The sequence below is a fragment of the Tamandua tetradactyla genome, chromosome 12 (assembly GCF_023851605.1).
Source record: "Tamandua tetradactyla isolate mTamTet1 chromosome 12, mTamTet1.pri, whole genome shotgun sequence".
NCBI lineage: Eukaryota > Metazoa > Chordata > Mammalia > Pilosa > Myrmecophagidae > Tamandua > Tamandua tetradactyla.
Window position 1 is genome coordinate 100,761,866 of NC_135338.1, and position 15,487 is coordinate 100,777,352.

At 51.7% G+C, this 15,487-nt stretch overlaps 1 protein-coding gene across 2 annotated transcripts in view; it reads left to right on the forward strand.

The window, feature by feature from the left end:
• Positions 1–15,487, forward strand: part of ADAMTSL3 (ADAMTS like 3) — a 355,553-nt gene that overhangs the window by 154,018 nt on the left and 186,048 nt on the right. For both annotated transcript variants that reach the window (XM_077124346.1, XM_077124347.1), the window contains exons 6-7: positions 1,175–1,411; positions 9,763–9,889. In XM_077124346.1, the coding sequence (XP_076980461.1) occupies positions 1,175–1,411; positions 9,763–9,889 (364 nt within the window). The remainder of the gene's footprint in view (positions 1–1,174; positions 1,412–9,762; positions 9,890–15,487) is intronic.

Below are 15,487 nucleotides of genomic sequence, written 5' to 3' on the forward strand. Positions count from 1 at the left end.
TGACTTCAGAAACGACCAAAACTCAAATTAAGAGGAGAAAATGACTCCAATACAAATACAAAGAGTTGGTAACTTTGCTATGGAGTTTAACTATTTTATTTGTAAAAATAATAAAGGACAACATTCTAATAGATAAATGAATAAAGGATACAAACCAAGAAATTTAAAAGAATTAATACAAAAAAGCCAGTATAAGAAGATATTAAAGCTAAATAAAAAAGGAAATGCACATTAAAACAGTGTCATTCTGTTTAACACTTATGCTTTGCCCAAAATTTAGAAAATTATAATATCCAGACTTTAAAGAGGTAATCATGTAAGCTGATGATCATAGTAAAAGTTTTCTGGATGCCAATTTGGAAATATTTTGAAAAGTCCATAAAGTACATATACCCTTTGACTCAGAAATTTTATTTCCAGAAACTTTTCCTTGGGAAATAATCAAGGATTTGTATAAACATTTTGGTCCAAAATCTTTGTTATTTATTCTTTTTTTGAATAGAAATTATTTCCTAAAGTTTTTATAAGGAAAACCATTACTTTTGCAATAAGAAAATATATAAAATAATACATTCCCTTTTCTGTATCCATTTCTCTAATTAGGAGGTGCATATACCAAGGGTAGAATTTGGGCAGTAAAGCAACATTTTTGTTATCCATCAACTTGAATGCTTTGGAAATATCTGGTGGGAGGAATCAGTGACTGAGTAAGAAGAGGCGTGAGGCATCGAGGCTTGTCCAAACACTTTTTTTGCTATTATGGGAGCTCCCTGGAGCTTCACTCGGAACTCATTCGCCTTTGTTTTAGGCAAGATTTGAACCCGCTGGATTACCTGCTTCACGTTCTTGCAGCCAAGTGAGGGCCCAATGAGGAGTGATGGGGGGACGGACAGCAAGGGGGGCCAGGGGAATCAGACAGCAGCCGACAGAGGGTGGGGGGCAGGCGAGCGAGAGGCCCGGCAGGAAGCAGCAGCTGGGGCCGTTTGCAGCAGGGCCCGTGAGCCTCGTGTGGAAATGGCTGCGGGCGAGGGACACCGAGTGCCCCTAGGGAGACCGCGGGTCCCGGGGACGATGAGAAGCGTCCAGTTTCCCTGCAGCGGAACGCAGGGCGCGTGAGAGGGCGGCCGCGGCGGCGTGTGGCCGCCTCGGGTGACCGTCCCCCCTGCCCCCCCAGGACTGCGCGGCGGACGCCGAGGACTTCAGGGCGCAGCAGTGCTCGGCCTACAACGACGTCCCCTACCAGGGCCGCTACTACGAGTGGCTCCCGCGGCACAACGACCCTGCGGCGCCCTGTGCGCTCCGGTGCCGCGCGCGCGGCCGGAGCCTGGTGGCCGAGCTGGCGCCCAAGGTGCTGGACGGGACGCGCTGCCGCACCGACTCTCTGGACATGTGCATCAGCGGCGTCTGCCAGGTAAGCCGCACCTGCGCCGGCCGCGGCCCACTCAGGACAGCTGGTCTTGGGCGGCGTTGCTGTAAAGCCCGGTTAGCGGGCGTCTGCGGCCTGAGGCCCGGCGCCCGGTCCAAGGGAGCGCAGCTTCAGTGGAGAGACGACAGTGCCAACCCCAGTCCTTGAGCCCGCGGCTTGTTCGCTTTAGAAAGAGCATCCTAGGCACCTGCACGGGCTGGTGAAGGCCTGGGTCCTGCCCCCAAGCTTCTGAATCAGCGGGGGGCGGGGAGGGGGGGCATCAAGAATTTGCATTTGCACAGGTGCCCGGCCCTGCAGGTGTGGCCCCCGGGCCTCAGAGCCGTCACTCGGGAGGGTAAGACCGTGGGCTCTCAGAGCTTCTCGCTGAAATGAACTCAGTGTTAGGTCTTTGGGAAAGAACCGGCCGGCTTCCTGGGAAGTTCACCTGAGTACGTCCCGCAGATGGATGGGGTAGCCCCTGCAGAGCGTGGGGTGGGCCTGAGACAAACCCACAGCTCCCGGGAGGGTGAGTCGGGTTTTCATGGCGGTTGCTGAAAGAGCACAAGACTGCACTTCCATTCTTGAGAGGGGAATTTTTTCTTTAAATAAGTGTTCTAGTTATTCCACCTGCACTTTTCTTACATCCATAACAAAAACGGCAGCAACAGCCTCTGTGAACAGCCTTTCCTCTGCCCAGGGCCAGACAACACCAGGCATTTGGAAAGGACACACTCCACGCCGAGCCTTGGTCTGGCCTCCCAACCCAGCTTCTCCCACCCTGGTCGCTGCTCCGGGAAATGGTCTCCATTCTTCTCCACAGACTTTGGAGTCAGCCTTGATTCTTCTCTCTGAACCCACACATGTCATCCATTGCCAACTTCTGTCCATGTTACCTCCAAAATTTATTTTGAAGGCACCATTTCTTTCTACTCGCTGACTTCTCTCCCCGCCATGCTCCCGTTCATTGGTCCTCGCCACGCGGCACCAGGGGCCTGCGGCTTTGTGCTCCCAGCTCCTTCCATCGTCCCCTGAAGCCCTTAGCGCCGCAGCCCAACTGCTAGTCTTCAAATACTAATCAGAGCATGGCACCCCTTCCTCAGACCCTGCATTGCACTGGGCCTGCAATGCAGAATCCTTGCCTCTTTCCCAGGCTCTCCTGTGCCCTTTTGCCTTCTCTTTGCACCACAGCACCAGCTCATGAGCATGTGTCCCTGCCGCCTCTGCTTAAGCTTCTGGCTGTGTTTACCCACCTTCCCATTGTCAGCTTGTGTCCCTTCCTTCAGAGGCCTCCTGTGATTGCGTCACCTCGGTTGGCTCCCGCCATTCTATTATAACATCCTTGTGTTGACTTATAACGCATTATAATCATATGTTTCTTTGTGTGGTTATTTATCTGACTCGTCCACACCAGGCTGTAAGTTCTCCGAGGGCAGGAATCGCGTGTGGCCACAGCTATCCCGCAGCCCTCCACAGTGCCTGTCCCCGCAGGGTCCTCAGAAGCCGGTGAACTCTGTCCGCTTGTGACCGCAGAAGCTACGCAGAGCACGTGGTCTCTTATCTCTTTCTCAATCCCCGTCCTAAATGCTCTAGCTCAAGCTCCATGGCCCTTCTTGGAAATCCTACAGATTTCTCCAATTCAGCCTGCCCGCCCCCCCCCCCCACAAATAACTGTTATCTTTCCCACATCCGTTTGTTCTTCTAATTGCATTCCTAGTCATCTTTGTTCCAATGTCACCTTCCTGAAATCACATCGCAGCCACTGAGTCAGTTCACTTACGTGTCCTCTACACCCAGGTACCTGTCGTGCCTCTCCCACTGTCCTCCCCCCTCCCCTTCTCACAGCCAGCTTGTCCCCCAAGACTAGGTGAGCCGACTCCTTTAGCTGCTGAGCTGGCCTCTCCCCCAGTCTCTCCCCCAGTCTCCCTGCTGTACTTGCACCGTACAATCTGATGTTGCTGTTAGCAAATCCTCCCAAACCTCAATGCTTATTACTTCCTCTTTTATTTCATATCTTCTCCACAGTTTCCCTTTATATCTAGCACCTCCCTTTTGGGTCCCTCCACTGAATGATTACAGAAGCTATTACTTGCCAGTGAGATTATGTTTCTTTGTTTTCCAAATTTTGGCAAGGACAATGCTTTGCTTTTATAATTAAAAACATGTAATTTTCATTAAGATCAACTTAGTCTGGGGTCAAGGGGAGCCTCTGGATGAGTGCTGTCTCAGTGTTGAGATTCTGAAAATTGAGTAGGAAGTATCTAAACAAAGTCAGAGAAAGGCATCACAAGCAGAGGGAGTGCTGGGGGAGGCTTAGGAGGCTGTCCCAGGGAGGTGTGTTTGAGGGTCTGTCACTCATTCTGCAGAGCTGAAGTGAAAAATACCTACGGGACAGTAAAAAGAGTTGATGCGAGAGGCATAAGTGGAAACTAATCATTCATTCATTCTGAAAGTTACGAGGCACTATTCTGGCGTTTATAAGGTGTTGCTCAGTAGGACATGTCCTTGAAAGGCTCAGTCACTGGCCAGTTATTTTGAGAGGACAGAGGCTGGGCAAGCCGTGGAAGTTCAAGTAAGGAGTGGCATGAACTTACATCAAGGTAGGGTAGATGAATGAGGAAATGAGGGTAAATTCTACAGATTAGAGAAGCAGGTTTTCAAGGACTCTGTGTTTGATTGGATGTCAGGAGTGAGAGGGGATGGTCCCTGAGTTTCTGACTTGATTTCCAAATAGATGGGGAAATCCCCAAGCCAGAAAATACTGGTGGGATCCAAGGATGTGGGGAGAAGATGATGAGCCTGATGTACTGTGGATACCCAAGTCGATACATAAATTTAGAGCTTAGGAGAGCATTCTGGGATAGAAGCAAAGCTATGGGGCTCATCGCGTGATCCGTGCTTCTGTGGAGCCCTGGGAGAAGAGAGGATTGCCGAGGACAGAGTGCTGCCCCGTCATGAGGGGAGCAAGCGTAGACATTTCTGTCAGTCTTCACGGCAATCTTAGGATCGCTGGTGGCTCCAGGTGACCTCTCCAGAGGCAGTGTCCTGTCCTGGCACTCACTGGCCACCCCGCCCTCTCCTCATCTGTGAGTTACAGCTGCGCTGCGGGTTCCCAGGGCCTGAAGGGCTGCAGGAGGATGGGGGTTTTCAAGCCCGATTAGTCCATTTTAAAGGAATGCTTCGTCGCCCCTGTGATGCTGGTGGATAAACTCTGGACTTTGAGCAGTTACAGGTGAGACACACCTGGGTACTGAAAACCGAGCGTTTTTTTGTTTTGTTTTTGGCCAAGCTATTCAAGTAAAAAGAATTGTATGAGTGCCCTCAGGAGTGACTCAGATGCTTCTCAGTTGAATCTTCCCTTCAAGAGGCCACTGTTCTCATAAACTCCCTTTCCTGCGCGGTGAGAGAAAGTGAACTGTGTGACTCTCTCTGCTTGCCTCCGAGTCCGAGAACTGAGCCCTGGTGTTTACTTGGCACAGACCAGAGATAATTTTTGCAAGTGTGTTTACAGTTCACACAATTAAACGAACATGTCACAGTGCTCTTGGGAACAGCTTCCTATTAGCTGAGCAGAGCAGAGAGCATGAGGCAGTTATCCTCACTGAGGGAAAGTGACTGCTGCTGCTTTGCAGGTCTGATTTTTATCTACAACAGGTCCACAGAGCAGCTCTGATTTATCACTCGCACTTATTGAATCCCCTGACGGCTGTGTAAAGAAACCGTTTACAGTTACTAACCACACTGGTGGTAGCTAAGACTGCGTGCTTGCTAGGTGCCAGGCAGAGTCGCTCGCCTGGCTGGATGAGCTCATTGTGCCCCCGGAGCACGCCCAGCCTTTATCCCCATTTCGTTCACAGGGAGGCCGACCCTCAGAGGCTTTAGTAAACTGTCCGGTTGTGGAGCTAGAAAACGATCCAGCTGGAATTCTAACTCAGGCAGCCTAATTCCAGAGCCCAGTTTCTTAACACTTGTGCTATGCCTTACTGGTGGTACTTGGTGTCTTGCCGCACCAAGTAGTTTAAATTCGTAACTAAAGAGAAGACACGGTTTCTGACAAAGGAATGTGGGTGCCGCGGGAGAGTCGGGCGCTCCAGAGGGTCAGAACGCAATGTCTACATGCTGGCCAGGAAGGGACGCTGCCGTGGCCAGCGGGAAGGGCTCATGGACCTGGAGAGTCCATGTCCCCTGTGAAGTGGACAAACAGGACAGCGTTCTTATTTATCAACAAAAGTCCGAAATCTGGATTTTAATGTGAAATGTCCAGTTTTAAAAAGCATCTTTCTATTCATGACCCTGCTTTACCCTTTGGTGGTTGAATGCACTCCTGGGGTGGGGGGGTCCCTGCAGCAACAGCCCCCAGTGCACAGCGGCTCACGACAGAAGGTCGGCGCTGGCCAGGGCGCCCGAGGCCGCGTGACCACTGTGGACGAACGGAGGGACACAGGCGAGTCGTAGGTGAGCTGACAGCTTCTTGCAGAAGTGACACGGGCCACCTGGGCGCTTACTTCACTGACCAAGGGCAGTTGATGGGCACCTCTGTTCGAAGTAAAGGTTCGAGCATAAAGGCTTATGCTCATTCCCAGGGACGCCCGCAGCTCCTCAGCCTGGTTCTGAGGCAGACGTGTCAGAGACATTTCCAGGTTAGAATCCAGTTTTCAAACAATCGACTTCATCTTTTCTTTTTTGTGTGAAAAATAACATACATACAAAAAAATGATAAATTTAAAAGCACAACAATTAGTTTAGGCCAGATTTCAGAGTTTGGTATGGCTACACTTCCACAATTTTAAGTTTTCCCTTCTAGCTGCTCTAAGATAATGGAGACTAAAAGAAATATCAATGTAATGATTTAACAATCACATTCATTTATTAAACCTGACCTTCTCTATATAACTCCACCATCATCTTTGATTTTTCTCCCACTCTTTAGGGGTATTTGGCTATGCCCATTCTAACTTTTTCATGTTGGAAGGGGCTGGCAGTAATAAGGGGTAGGGAGATGGAACTATCTGATATTCTGGAGAAGCTGAAACCCTCTAGGTTTCTGGACTTATCTGGTCCAGGGACCCATCTGGAAGTTGTAGGTTTCTGGAAAGTCACCCTAGTGAATGCAGCCCTTGTGGAATCTCATATATTGCCCTAGATGTTCTTTAGGATTGGCTGGAATGGTCCTGGTTGAGGTTGGCAGGTTATGATAGGTAGCAAGGTCTACCTGAAGCTTGTGTAAGAGCAACCTCCAGAGTAGCCTCTCGACGCTATTTGAACTCTCTCTGCCACTGATAACTTCTTTGATCCACTTCTTTCCCCCTTTTGGTCAGGATGGAATTGTTGACCCCATGATACCAGGGCTGGATTCATCCCTGGGAGTCATCTCTCACGCCACCAAGGAGACTTCCCCCCTGGATGTCATGCCCCACATAGTGGGGAGGGCAATGATTTCATTTGCAGAGTTGGGCTTAGAGAGAAAAAGGCCGCATCTGAGCAACAAAAGAGGTCCTCCAGAAGTAACTCTTAGGCGTATCTATAGAGAGTCTAAGCTTCTCCGCTACCTACATAAGTTTCACAAGAGCAAGCCTCAAGATCAAGGGCTTCGCCTATTGATTCAGGTGTCCCTCATGTCAAACAGAATTTGATTTAAAAATTGTTTTGTATATGAAGGAATAAAATTTGACTTATCTGGAAAATTCAGTTTTTGCTTAATTTTGAATAATGCCACTTATTTAAATACTATCCATCTTCTTTTAAGTGACTAGGAAGTCATATGCAGATACTGTGACATAATTCCTAGCTGAAATGATGATTATACATGAGTATTCATCCCAAAAAGCATTGCTCATATATTTTAAATGATGATGTTATCCCGTATTTTGTGTAGTTTGCTTCATCAGCTACACCATAGAATAAGAACTGGTCTTATAATTAATTTATATTCTGTACTACTTGGAATTATAGATAATAGGCATTAATAGATTTTAAAATAAATCTTACTGATTTGTTTATTGACAAGTAGTTTTTAAGCCATTATAATTAGAACTCCTGTCCTCAGGAGGTCTCACAGAAGTTGGAAACACTTCAGGTAATTTTTAAAAAGTTATTTATCATTGATTGTGATGGGATCTGAAAGGCAAAATTCAATTATCCCTATATTCAAGGGCAGTTCTGACTTATAACGGATGAGTCAAAAGACAACCAGACATTCTTTCCAGATATTATTTTTCTATGATGTTTTTGCTTGCTTTTTTTGGCTGTAAGATTTGGATGAATTATAACTTTTCAAAAAACTGTGAAGCAAATGTAAGTGCTCAGGGAGGTTTTCGATTGCCCAAGATCTAACAAGGCCTTAAATGCTTTGCAAACAAGCCCATCCCAGCTCCTAAACCCACACCCTTCCTGACGTGACCAGACAGAGGCCCTCGGGGTACCCCGGGACTCGGGTGTGGGACAGAGCGTGTGCCGTGCTCCCCTTGGAGAAAGCTGCATGAACACACGTGGCTCACTGATTGAATCCCGACCGTGCCAACGTGTTTCCAGGACCCATCCCTTTAGGTCATTCCATGCACGCTTGTAGATGGGAGCGTTGCTGCCGATGCACCTGGTCTCGGTGCATCTGCTTGCGTGGGCACCCAGCAGGGTGGCACAGTGGCACATTCTCTGTCGGACGGCCTGGCTGGAATCTGGTCACAGACGCCATCTCTGGCAGTGTGACCTGCCATTTGAGCTCAGTCATGCTCAGGTTCAAAAGGAGTAAATGCATCGCCTACATCATGAGATTGCCGTGGAGACTGACAGAGATGACCTGTGCAGTGTGTGCCGAGCACAGCCTCAAGCTTGGGATGAGCTCTCCAGGGCGATCAGCTACTGCATATTACTGTCTTTGTAAAACCATTTAACTTTAGGGTGAAGGGACTTCAGGAGTCACTGGATTCAGCCCAAGAACAGAATTCCCTCTGCAGTTTTCCTGTCAAAGTCTCCCAGCCTGTGATTGAATACTTATCATTAGGTAGCTCTTACTTTTCAAACTTTCTCATATTCAACTAAATTATGCTTAAACCTGTAGCTTTCACCCTTTGGAAAGACAGCAAATCTGAACCCTTGCGTTTTGGATGACATTTTGTGAATTTGAAAATATCTTCAATCACAAGCTAAATTTCCCAATTCCTTGGAATTTCCCTACCTCTCCCTGCAGCTTCCATCAAACGTTTCTCAATAGTCTGTCTAGTCTTAGAAGACGACAGATGCGGCATCAGTGTCTCCACTTTTGTTTCTTCTTTGACGCTGAGGGGGTAGAGTCTGATTTAGCAGTCCGAAGCACAGGTGCTCTTTCCAGAAGTCAACATAAAATTAAAAACAGGGGACATGATAAAAATCGACCCGCTTTGATTGAGCTGGGCTATGGTGGGCCTTGGGGACCCCTGGGCGGCCTCCCTGCCTGGCCTCCCTGTTCCCCTTTCTCTCCGGCAGGCCCCGAAATTGACTGAGCACAACCCCTTAGCGAGTGTGACGTCTTGGGGAGCACATGCTCGCACCGCATAGAATAGAGCCGACACGTGTATCCAAGTCCCGTATAGTACAGAGAGAACTGGACCTGCAGCTGCAGAGTCCACCGACATAGAGACAGAGGCAGAAATACAGGGGCGAGGAAAGCAGACTCAGGGCCAGGTGGGGGCCCCCGGTGCGGGCACGGTGGTTTGTGGGGAGGAGATGCAAGGTTGGGACTGGGAGGCTGGGCTGAGGGGGCACCGCAGTTGCATCTGGCTGTCTCCCTTTACTTCACGTGCTTTAAAACATCCAAATAAAAATGTAAGTTAAAAAATAAGACTGGGGCTGTAGGGGACAATTTCAGCTCAGTTTCAGTTCAGAACTGTTTCTCTTCTCTTTTAATTACTGGTCATGGTGTGAGAATCATAAACAGTGATTTTCCATTCAAATTTAGAGAGTTACATTCTGCCGAATGCCAGCTCCTGAGCTGCTGGTGGGTCGGGACGCAGGAACCCCCCGAGGTGCAGGGACCCCCCAGGATGCAGGAACCCCCGGGGGTGCAGGACCCTCCGGGAAACAGGGGCCCCCTGGATGCAGGACCTCCAGGGGTGCGGGGACCCCCTGGGGATGCAGGAACCCCCCGGGATGCAGGAACCCCCCGGGATGCAGGAACCCCCCGGGATGCAGGAACCCCCCGGGGTGCAGGGCCCTCCGGGAAACAGGGGCCCCCTGGATGCAGGACCTCCAGGGGCACAGGGACCCCCTGGGGATGCAGGAACCCCCCGGGATGCAGGAACCCTCGGGATACAGGCCCCCCTGCGGCACGGGGACCCTCCGGGGTGGGCCATGCCCGCCCACCGCTGACCCCCGCTTCTTCGCAGGCCGTGGGCTGTGACCGACAGCTGGGGAGCGAGGCGACGGAGGACAGCTGCGGCGTGTGCGCGGGCGCCGGGGACACCTGCCGGCTGGTGCGGGGACAGGCCAAGGTGCCCGCCGCTCCCGAAAACAGTAGGTCCGGCCGCGCGCTCCCCTCGGGGATGCCCTGCCCTCACCCCGCCCCCGGGAGGAGCCCCAGGTTCTCGGAGCACCACCCTTCCTCCAAACACGTCCTGCCGCCTGTGTGAGCAGGGGTTGCTATTTTTAGAATAGTCTGCCAATTTGTTAGGTATAATTAATTCCTTTAATTTGCATTCTTTTGATTGTTTTTACAGGGTAGAAAATACCGCGGGAGGTGTATTAGCCGCTTACAGTGCTTCAGTTTTAAATTAAAGATTGAAGTTGTTTGTCCAGTTTCCTGTTTAGCTGCTGATCTTTTCCTCGCTGATTGTGAGCCTTTAACACACCAAGAGTATTAACTTTTTTCCGTTGTGTGTATTTGACATGTCGCTCCTAGTTCATTTGACTTTCAATTTTCTTTGTGCTTTTAGAAGTAATAGTTTGTTAATTTTATGTATTTGGGAACGTTGACCTTTTTATTTCCATAATATGTTAGGATAAAATCCTATAATGCAGGAATCAGTAGCGTCCTCTTCCAAGGCGAAATCCTTTAGGCTCTGTGAGCCCCTCCAGCCTGACCACTCAGCAGCCCAGACAACATGCAAATGAATGGGCAGCGCTGCGTTCCAGGAAAACTTGGTTTTCAAACAAGAGACTGCAGGCTGAATTCGGCCCTCAGGTTGTAGTTTGCTGACCCCCGATTTAAAGGGAAAAATTGTTCACCTGTATTTTCTGTCATTACTTTTATGGTTTTGTTTTCATACTATAAAATCTTTCGTCGTTTGAATTTATTTTGATGTATCTTATGAAATAGGGTCTTATGCTCTCAAATGGGGAGGACATTGCAGGAGGGGTGGAGGGTGGGGGGTGTCCAGGTGGACAGAACATGACGTCCAGAGGTGACCCCCTTTGGGGGAACTGCCGATAGGCTGCTGAGTTCTGGATGAATGTTGGATGTAGTGGAAGATAAGGACAAGTGGCCTTCATGAGTCAACACGACAGCTTTCATGTTTGTATTTTGCTTTTAGGTTAAGTGGAGTCAGTAAAGCAATTCAGGCAGCGGAGTGACTTAATTAGATTGGTGTTTTATAAAATATTTCTGGTAGCATGTGAGGGCTGCATACCAGTGAGGCACGCCTGGAAGCTGGGCCCACACAGGAAGCCACTCTTATACTCTAGGGGGTTTGAAGGGATGAGGCCCTGCTCCAGGGAAGTGTGGAAGGAGACGTGAAGAAAGGATCAGATTGGAGAGTTACTTAGAAGGAAGAATCACAGGGTTTGGTAACTCTTTCCATTAAGGCTATAAGATGAAAGAAGAAGATGGGACGATGCAGATTTTCCAGTTGGAGTAGCTGGGTGGATGTTTGCTGCTCATCCCGATAGGGGATTTATGGAAAGCAGACGCAGTCAAAGGTGAGTGCTCCTCTCCCTGGATTTTCCTTCTCTGTAGAATTTTGGCCCTGCAAGTATTCAGTGTCTTGGTAGCTTCTCCTGCCTTCAAACAGATGTTGATGCATTCTGTTTGTGGTTAGAGGGTTGGTGTGAAGCATGCAGAAGCATCGTCACTGGCAACAGAACTCCCTTGTGGGTGACAAATGTAGGTGTGTCCATCCAAGGAGAGTGTGTAGGCCATGTCAGCGGGAAGCGAGCTGTTTTGTGAGGAACACCTGAAAGCAAGGCAGTGAGCCAAAGAGGTCCATGGAAAGACAACTGCGAAGGGATGGAAAGAGGAGGTAGGTGAAAGCAGAACTTAGCAGGAGAGATGTAACGGTCAGCCATGGTGTATGCTGTTGTGAGGTCAACTGAGATAAGGGTCCAGTCATTTCTCTTTGGCAATTTGAGGATCATTTGTGACCCTTACAAGAGTCGTTTCAATGAATTTCAGGCGATAACCAAGCCTGATTGCAGCGGGTTGATGGATGTGGAGAAGGTGAGAGTGGAGAGAGGGAAGGATTTGCCCAGGACAGGAAAAGGCGGCACACCCGGCCCTGGCAGGAGCTGGGTGGCGAGGCAGGTGCAGCTGGCAAACATGGCGAGGAGCTGAGTGAGTTCTGGCCCCTGGGTCTGGCTCTGTTCATCAGGAGTTGGCGTCAGCACTGAGGGCAAGTGCTCCGAGAGACCTGAGGAGAGTTTTGCCGTCCACGAAAGGAGAAGGAGCGCATCGAAGGCAGTAGAAGGGTAGAGGAGCAGGTGCAAGGTCTGGAGGGACTGGAAACCGACTCCATGCGGTCCGCCTGTGGAGCTCCTGAAGGCGGTGGTGGTGAGCAGTGTGGCGAGGAGCCGGTCCACCAGGAGCCACCGTGAGCCACCAGGAGCCGGTCCACCAGGAGCCGCCGTGAGCCACGAGGAGCCGGTCCACCAGGAGCCGCCGTGAGCCACCAGGAGCCGGTCCACCAGGAGCCGCCGTGAGCCACCAGGAGCCGGTCCACCAGGAGCCGCCGTGAGCCACCAGGAGCCGGTCCACCAGGAGCCACCGTGAGCCACGAGGAGCCGGTCCACCAGGAGCCGCCGTGAGCCACCAGGAGCCGGTCCACCAGGAGCCGCCGTGAGCCACCAGGAGCCGGTCCACCAGGAGCCACCGTGAGCCACGAGGAGCCGGTCCACCAGGAGCCGCCGTGAGCCACCAGGAGCCGGTCCACCAGGAGCCACCGTGAGCCACCAGGAGCCGGGCCACCAGGAGCCGCCGTGAGCCACCAGGAGCCGGGCCACCAGGAGCCGCCGTGAGCCACCAGGAGCCAGTCCACCAGGAGCCGCCGTGAGCCACCAGGAGCCGGTCCACCAGGAGCCGCCGTGAGCCACCAGGAGCCGGTCCACCAGGAGCCGCCGTGAGCCACCAGGAGCCTGACTTGCGGTGTTATGTCTTTAGAAAGAAGTCTGGAGCAGGCAGCGGAACACTGGGGAAGCTGTTTTTCCGTGCATTTAGGACACAGGCTCCTCTCTCTCTCTCTCATCCTCAGACGGTGTCTTTCACCTCTGCGGTTGAGTGAACCTTGAACTTCACACGCCCCATCCACATCCCAGGCACTAGAGGAGAAGATGGCGCAGAAGGCACTTGTCGGAGGGGTAGGTTTACGGAGCAATCCTGCACCGAGTACGGCTCCCCCGACTACCAGTGCCTGCGTCGCGCGGTGGCTTTGCTGCAACTGCCGGAAGCAGGGTTCAGGATCGCACCTTTCACTATAGTCCGTGGTTCAGCTTAGGGTTCGCTGTTCACAGAAAGCAGTTCCAAGGAAATTTTTAAAAACTGTTTATTCTGTCATAAATACAATCTAAATATATATTTGAATGTGATTAAAAGCTGAGCTATAAGGCATTTTAAATACCATGCTTTTCATGCAGGAAGGGAAGAACCCCCCCCCTCCCCCAGGGAATTTTGCCTCACTGGCCACGACTATGGCCTGGGTGACCCTAACTTCTCAAAAGGCTGGACGGCAAGCACCCAGCTTCCCAGCCCTCCCCCCCGTAACTGATACTGGCGTGGTGCGTTGGGTTGCGCAGGGTTCTGATGTCATCTAAGCCCACAGCAGCCTTGCATTGTTTGGTTTTGATACTGTCCTGCCCATTTCACAGCAGGAAAGTAACACGCAGAGCTGTTAAGAAGCATCGCCCTTACTCGATGATGAGACACCTCAGGGAACTGGTGGAGGAGCCGGGCTGGGCTCTGGGGCCCGGCAGCCTGGTCGAGCCGGGCCTGCTGCTGCTCGGCACGGTCAGGACAGGCCGCTTCAGTCCCCATGTGCTTTGGTTTCCTCGTTCTAAACTGGGAGCGGCGACAGTGCCTGCTTTGTAGAGCTGTGGCAGGGTTGGTGGAGTCCCTGCGTGGGGAGCAGCCCACACAGCCTGCGGGACCTGGAGAGAGCTGTGCCGCGCCAGCTCTGTTGTTAGGAGAAGTTCTCGCTGGCGCCCTTCTGACTGTGCTAGGCGTGGAGGTGGGTATTTGTAAGCAGACTTTTACGTTGACAGCTGGCCATTCTGGAGACTGTTCTGAGTGAGCTCCTGGCAGGCGTGGAGGAAGGCCTTGGGGGCGCGAAGAAGAGTGCATGAGAGCCCAAGGCTAGAGGAAGCAGTTGAGAAACAGGCCGCCTGAGAGAGTGAGCTCAGGTGGGCTGAGAGGATGAAGGCGGGAAAGTAACAGCTGCTCAGGGCGTTGGGGAAGTAAGTGCCTGGCATTAAACGTTTGGAAATTGCATCGGAAAAGGCATTGCTGTGTTGGGGTCCAAGAAAGATTCAAAGTAGAGGGGATTCTCATTGGAGCAGGGGAGAGGCTGAGCACACTGTCTGCAGAAGCCAGAGACTGGGGGGGTGTGAGGAGCAGGCCTGGGGGGCAAAGGGGTTGGGGGCGTGTGGCTGAAGTCCCGCCTGCCTGTGCCCCGTGGTCCCCTCTTTGGTAAAGCAGCATCTTCTCTCCCTCTGTCTCACTATCCTTCAGTTGGGAATTATGGATCCTTTTAACAATCTGCTGAAAGTTATGTTTTCTCTCCAGGAAAATGCACGCATCCAAATAGGCCTACAGGCCGTCATTTGGGTCTGGGACCCCTGATGCTGCTTAAGGAATTCTGGGTCCATTAGGCCCCTAAGAGATCTAATATTTTTTAGCCATTTCCACAAAGTGAGGGGCGCTGGCGCCCACAGATAGACCCTTCAGCACAGCGGCTGGCATGACAGGCTGTGCGCCGGGCTCTGGAAGGAGGACGTGGCTAAGGCTGACGGGAGCAAGAACTCCCGCCTCCCCGAACAGGGCGGGTCCCGTTGATTCTCCTGATGGCCTCTTCGTGTCTGCAACTGCGCCGAAGCCCGCCAGCTGAAAGCTACTTTTGGCTGGCTCTTCCGCAGGCCATATGGAAGCACTTCCGTGTAATCATGCTTTGTGCAAAAGAAACCTGAGAGATGGAGCCACGTCTTCCCGTGAGGGAGCATCCCCAGGCCTGTGGGGCTGCGAGCTGCTCCGTCCACACCTCGCCGAGGAATCTCTCCTGTCTGACCCGGGACGCACACTGACTCCGGACGTGGCAGCGACGGTTGTCGGCACAGCTGTGCTCTGCGGAGAGCGCACAGGGCTGCTCCCAGGACATTGTTTCCATCGTGCAGGGAGGCACGTTCGAGGTGGGAGAGCCTGGAGCCAAAACCTTTGCTGAGGAGAATCAGAAACAAATCCAGAAACAGCCCACACATTTCCTGCCGAGCGGGGGCCGTGAGACTGCGCCAAAAACAGTGTCCACGGCTTGGAGAAAGGACCTGGGGCCCCTTGAGCCTTAACGAGCAACAAACAGGGGAAAAGGCTGAAAACAGCAGCAAAGCAGCAAGCATTTCAACTTGGAGAGTCTTAACTTGGCAGTTAGGGGCTGCATTGTGTTTCCAGGTTGTCCCTCCTTTTGGGCTTTTCCACATAAGGGCACACGCGCGTGCAGCATGGACAGGCCCCCTGTCCCTCCGGGCCCTGTGGGAACCACCTCAGGGCCGCACGGAGCCTAAGGTTGGCCCAGGCCAGCAGCGCGTCCCTCCACGTGCCGCATCATGAACTAACCCTCTCCTACTCCCGATAAGGCCAAAATCGGGTCGCGGGCCATGGGGGCAACCCGGGGAGCAGCCCATGGATCTCCTGTCCTCATA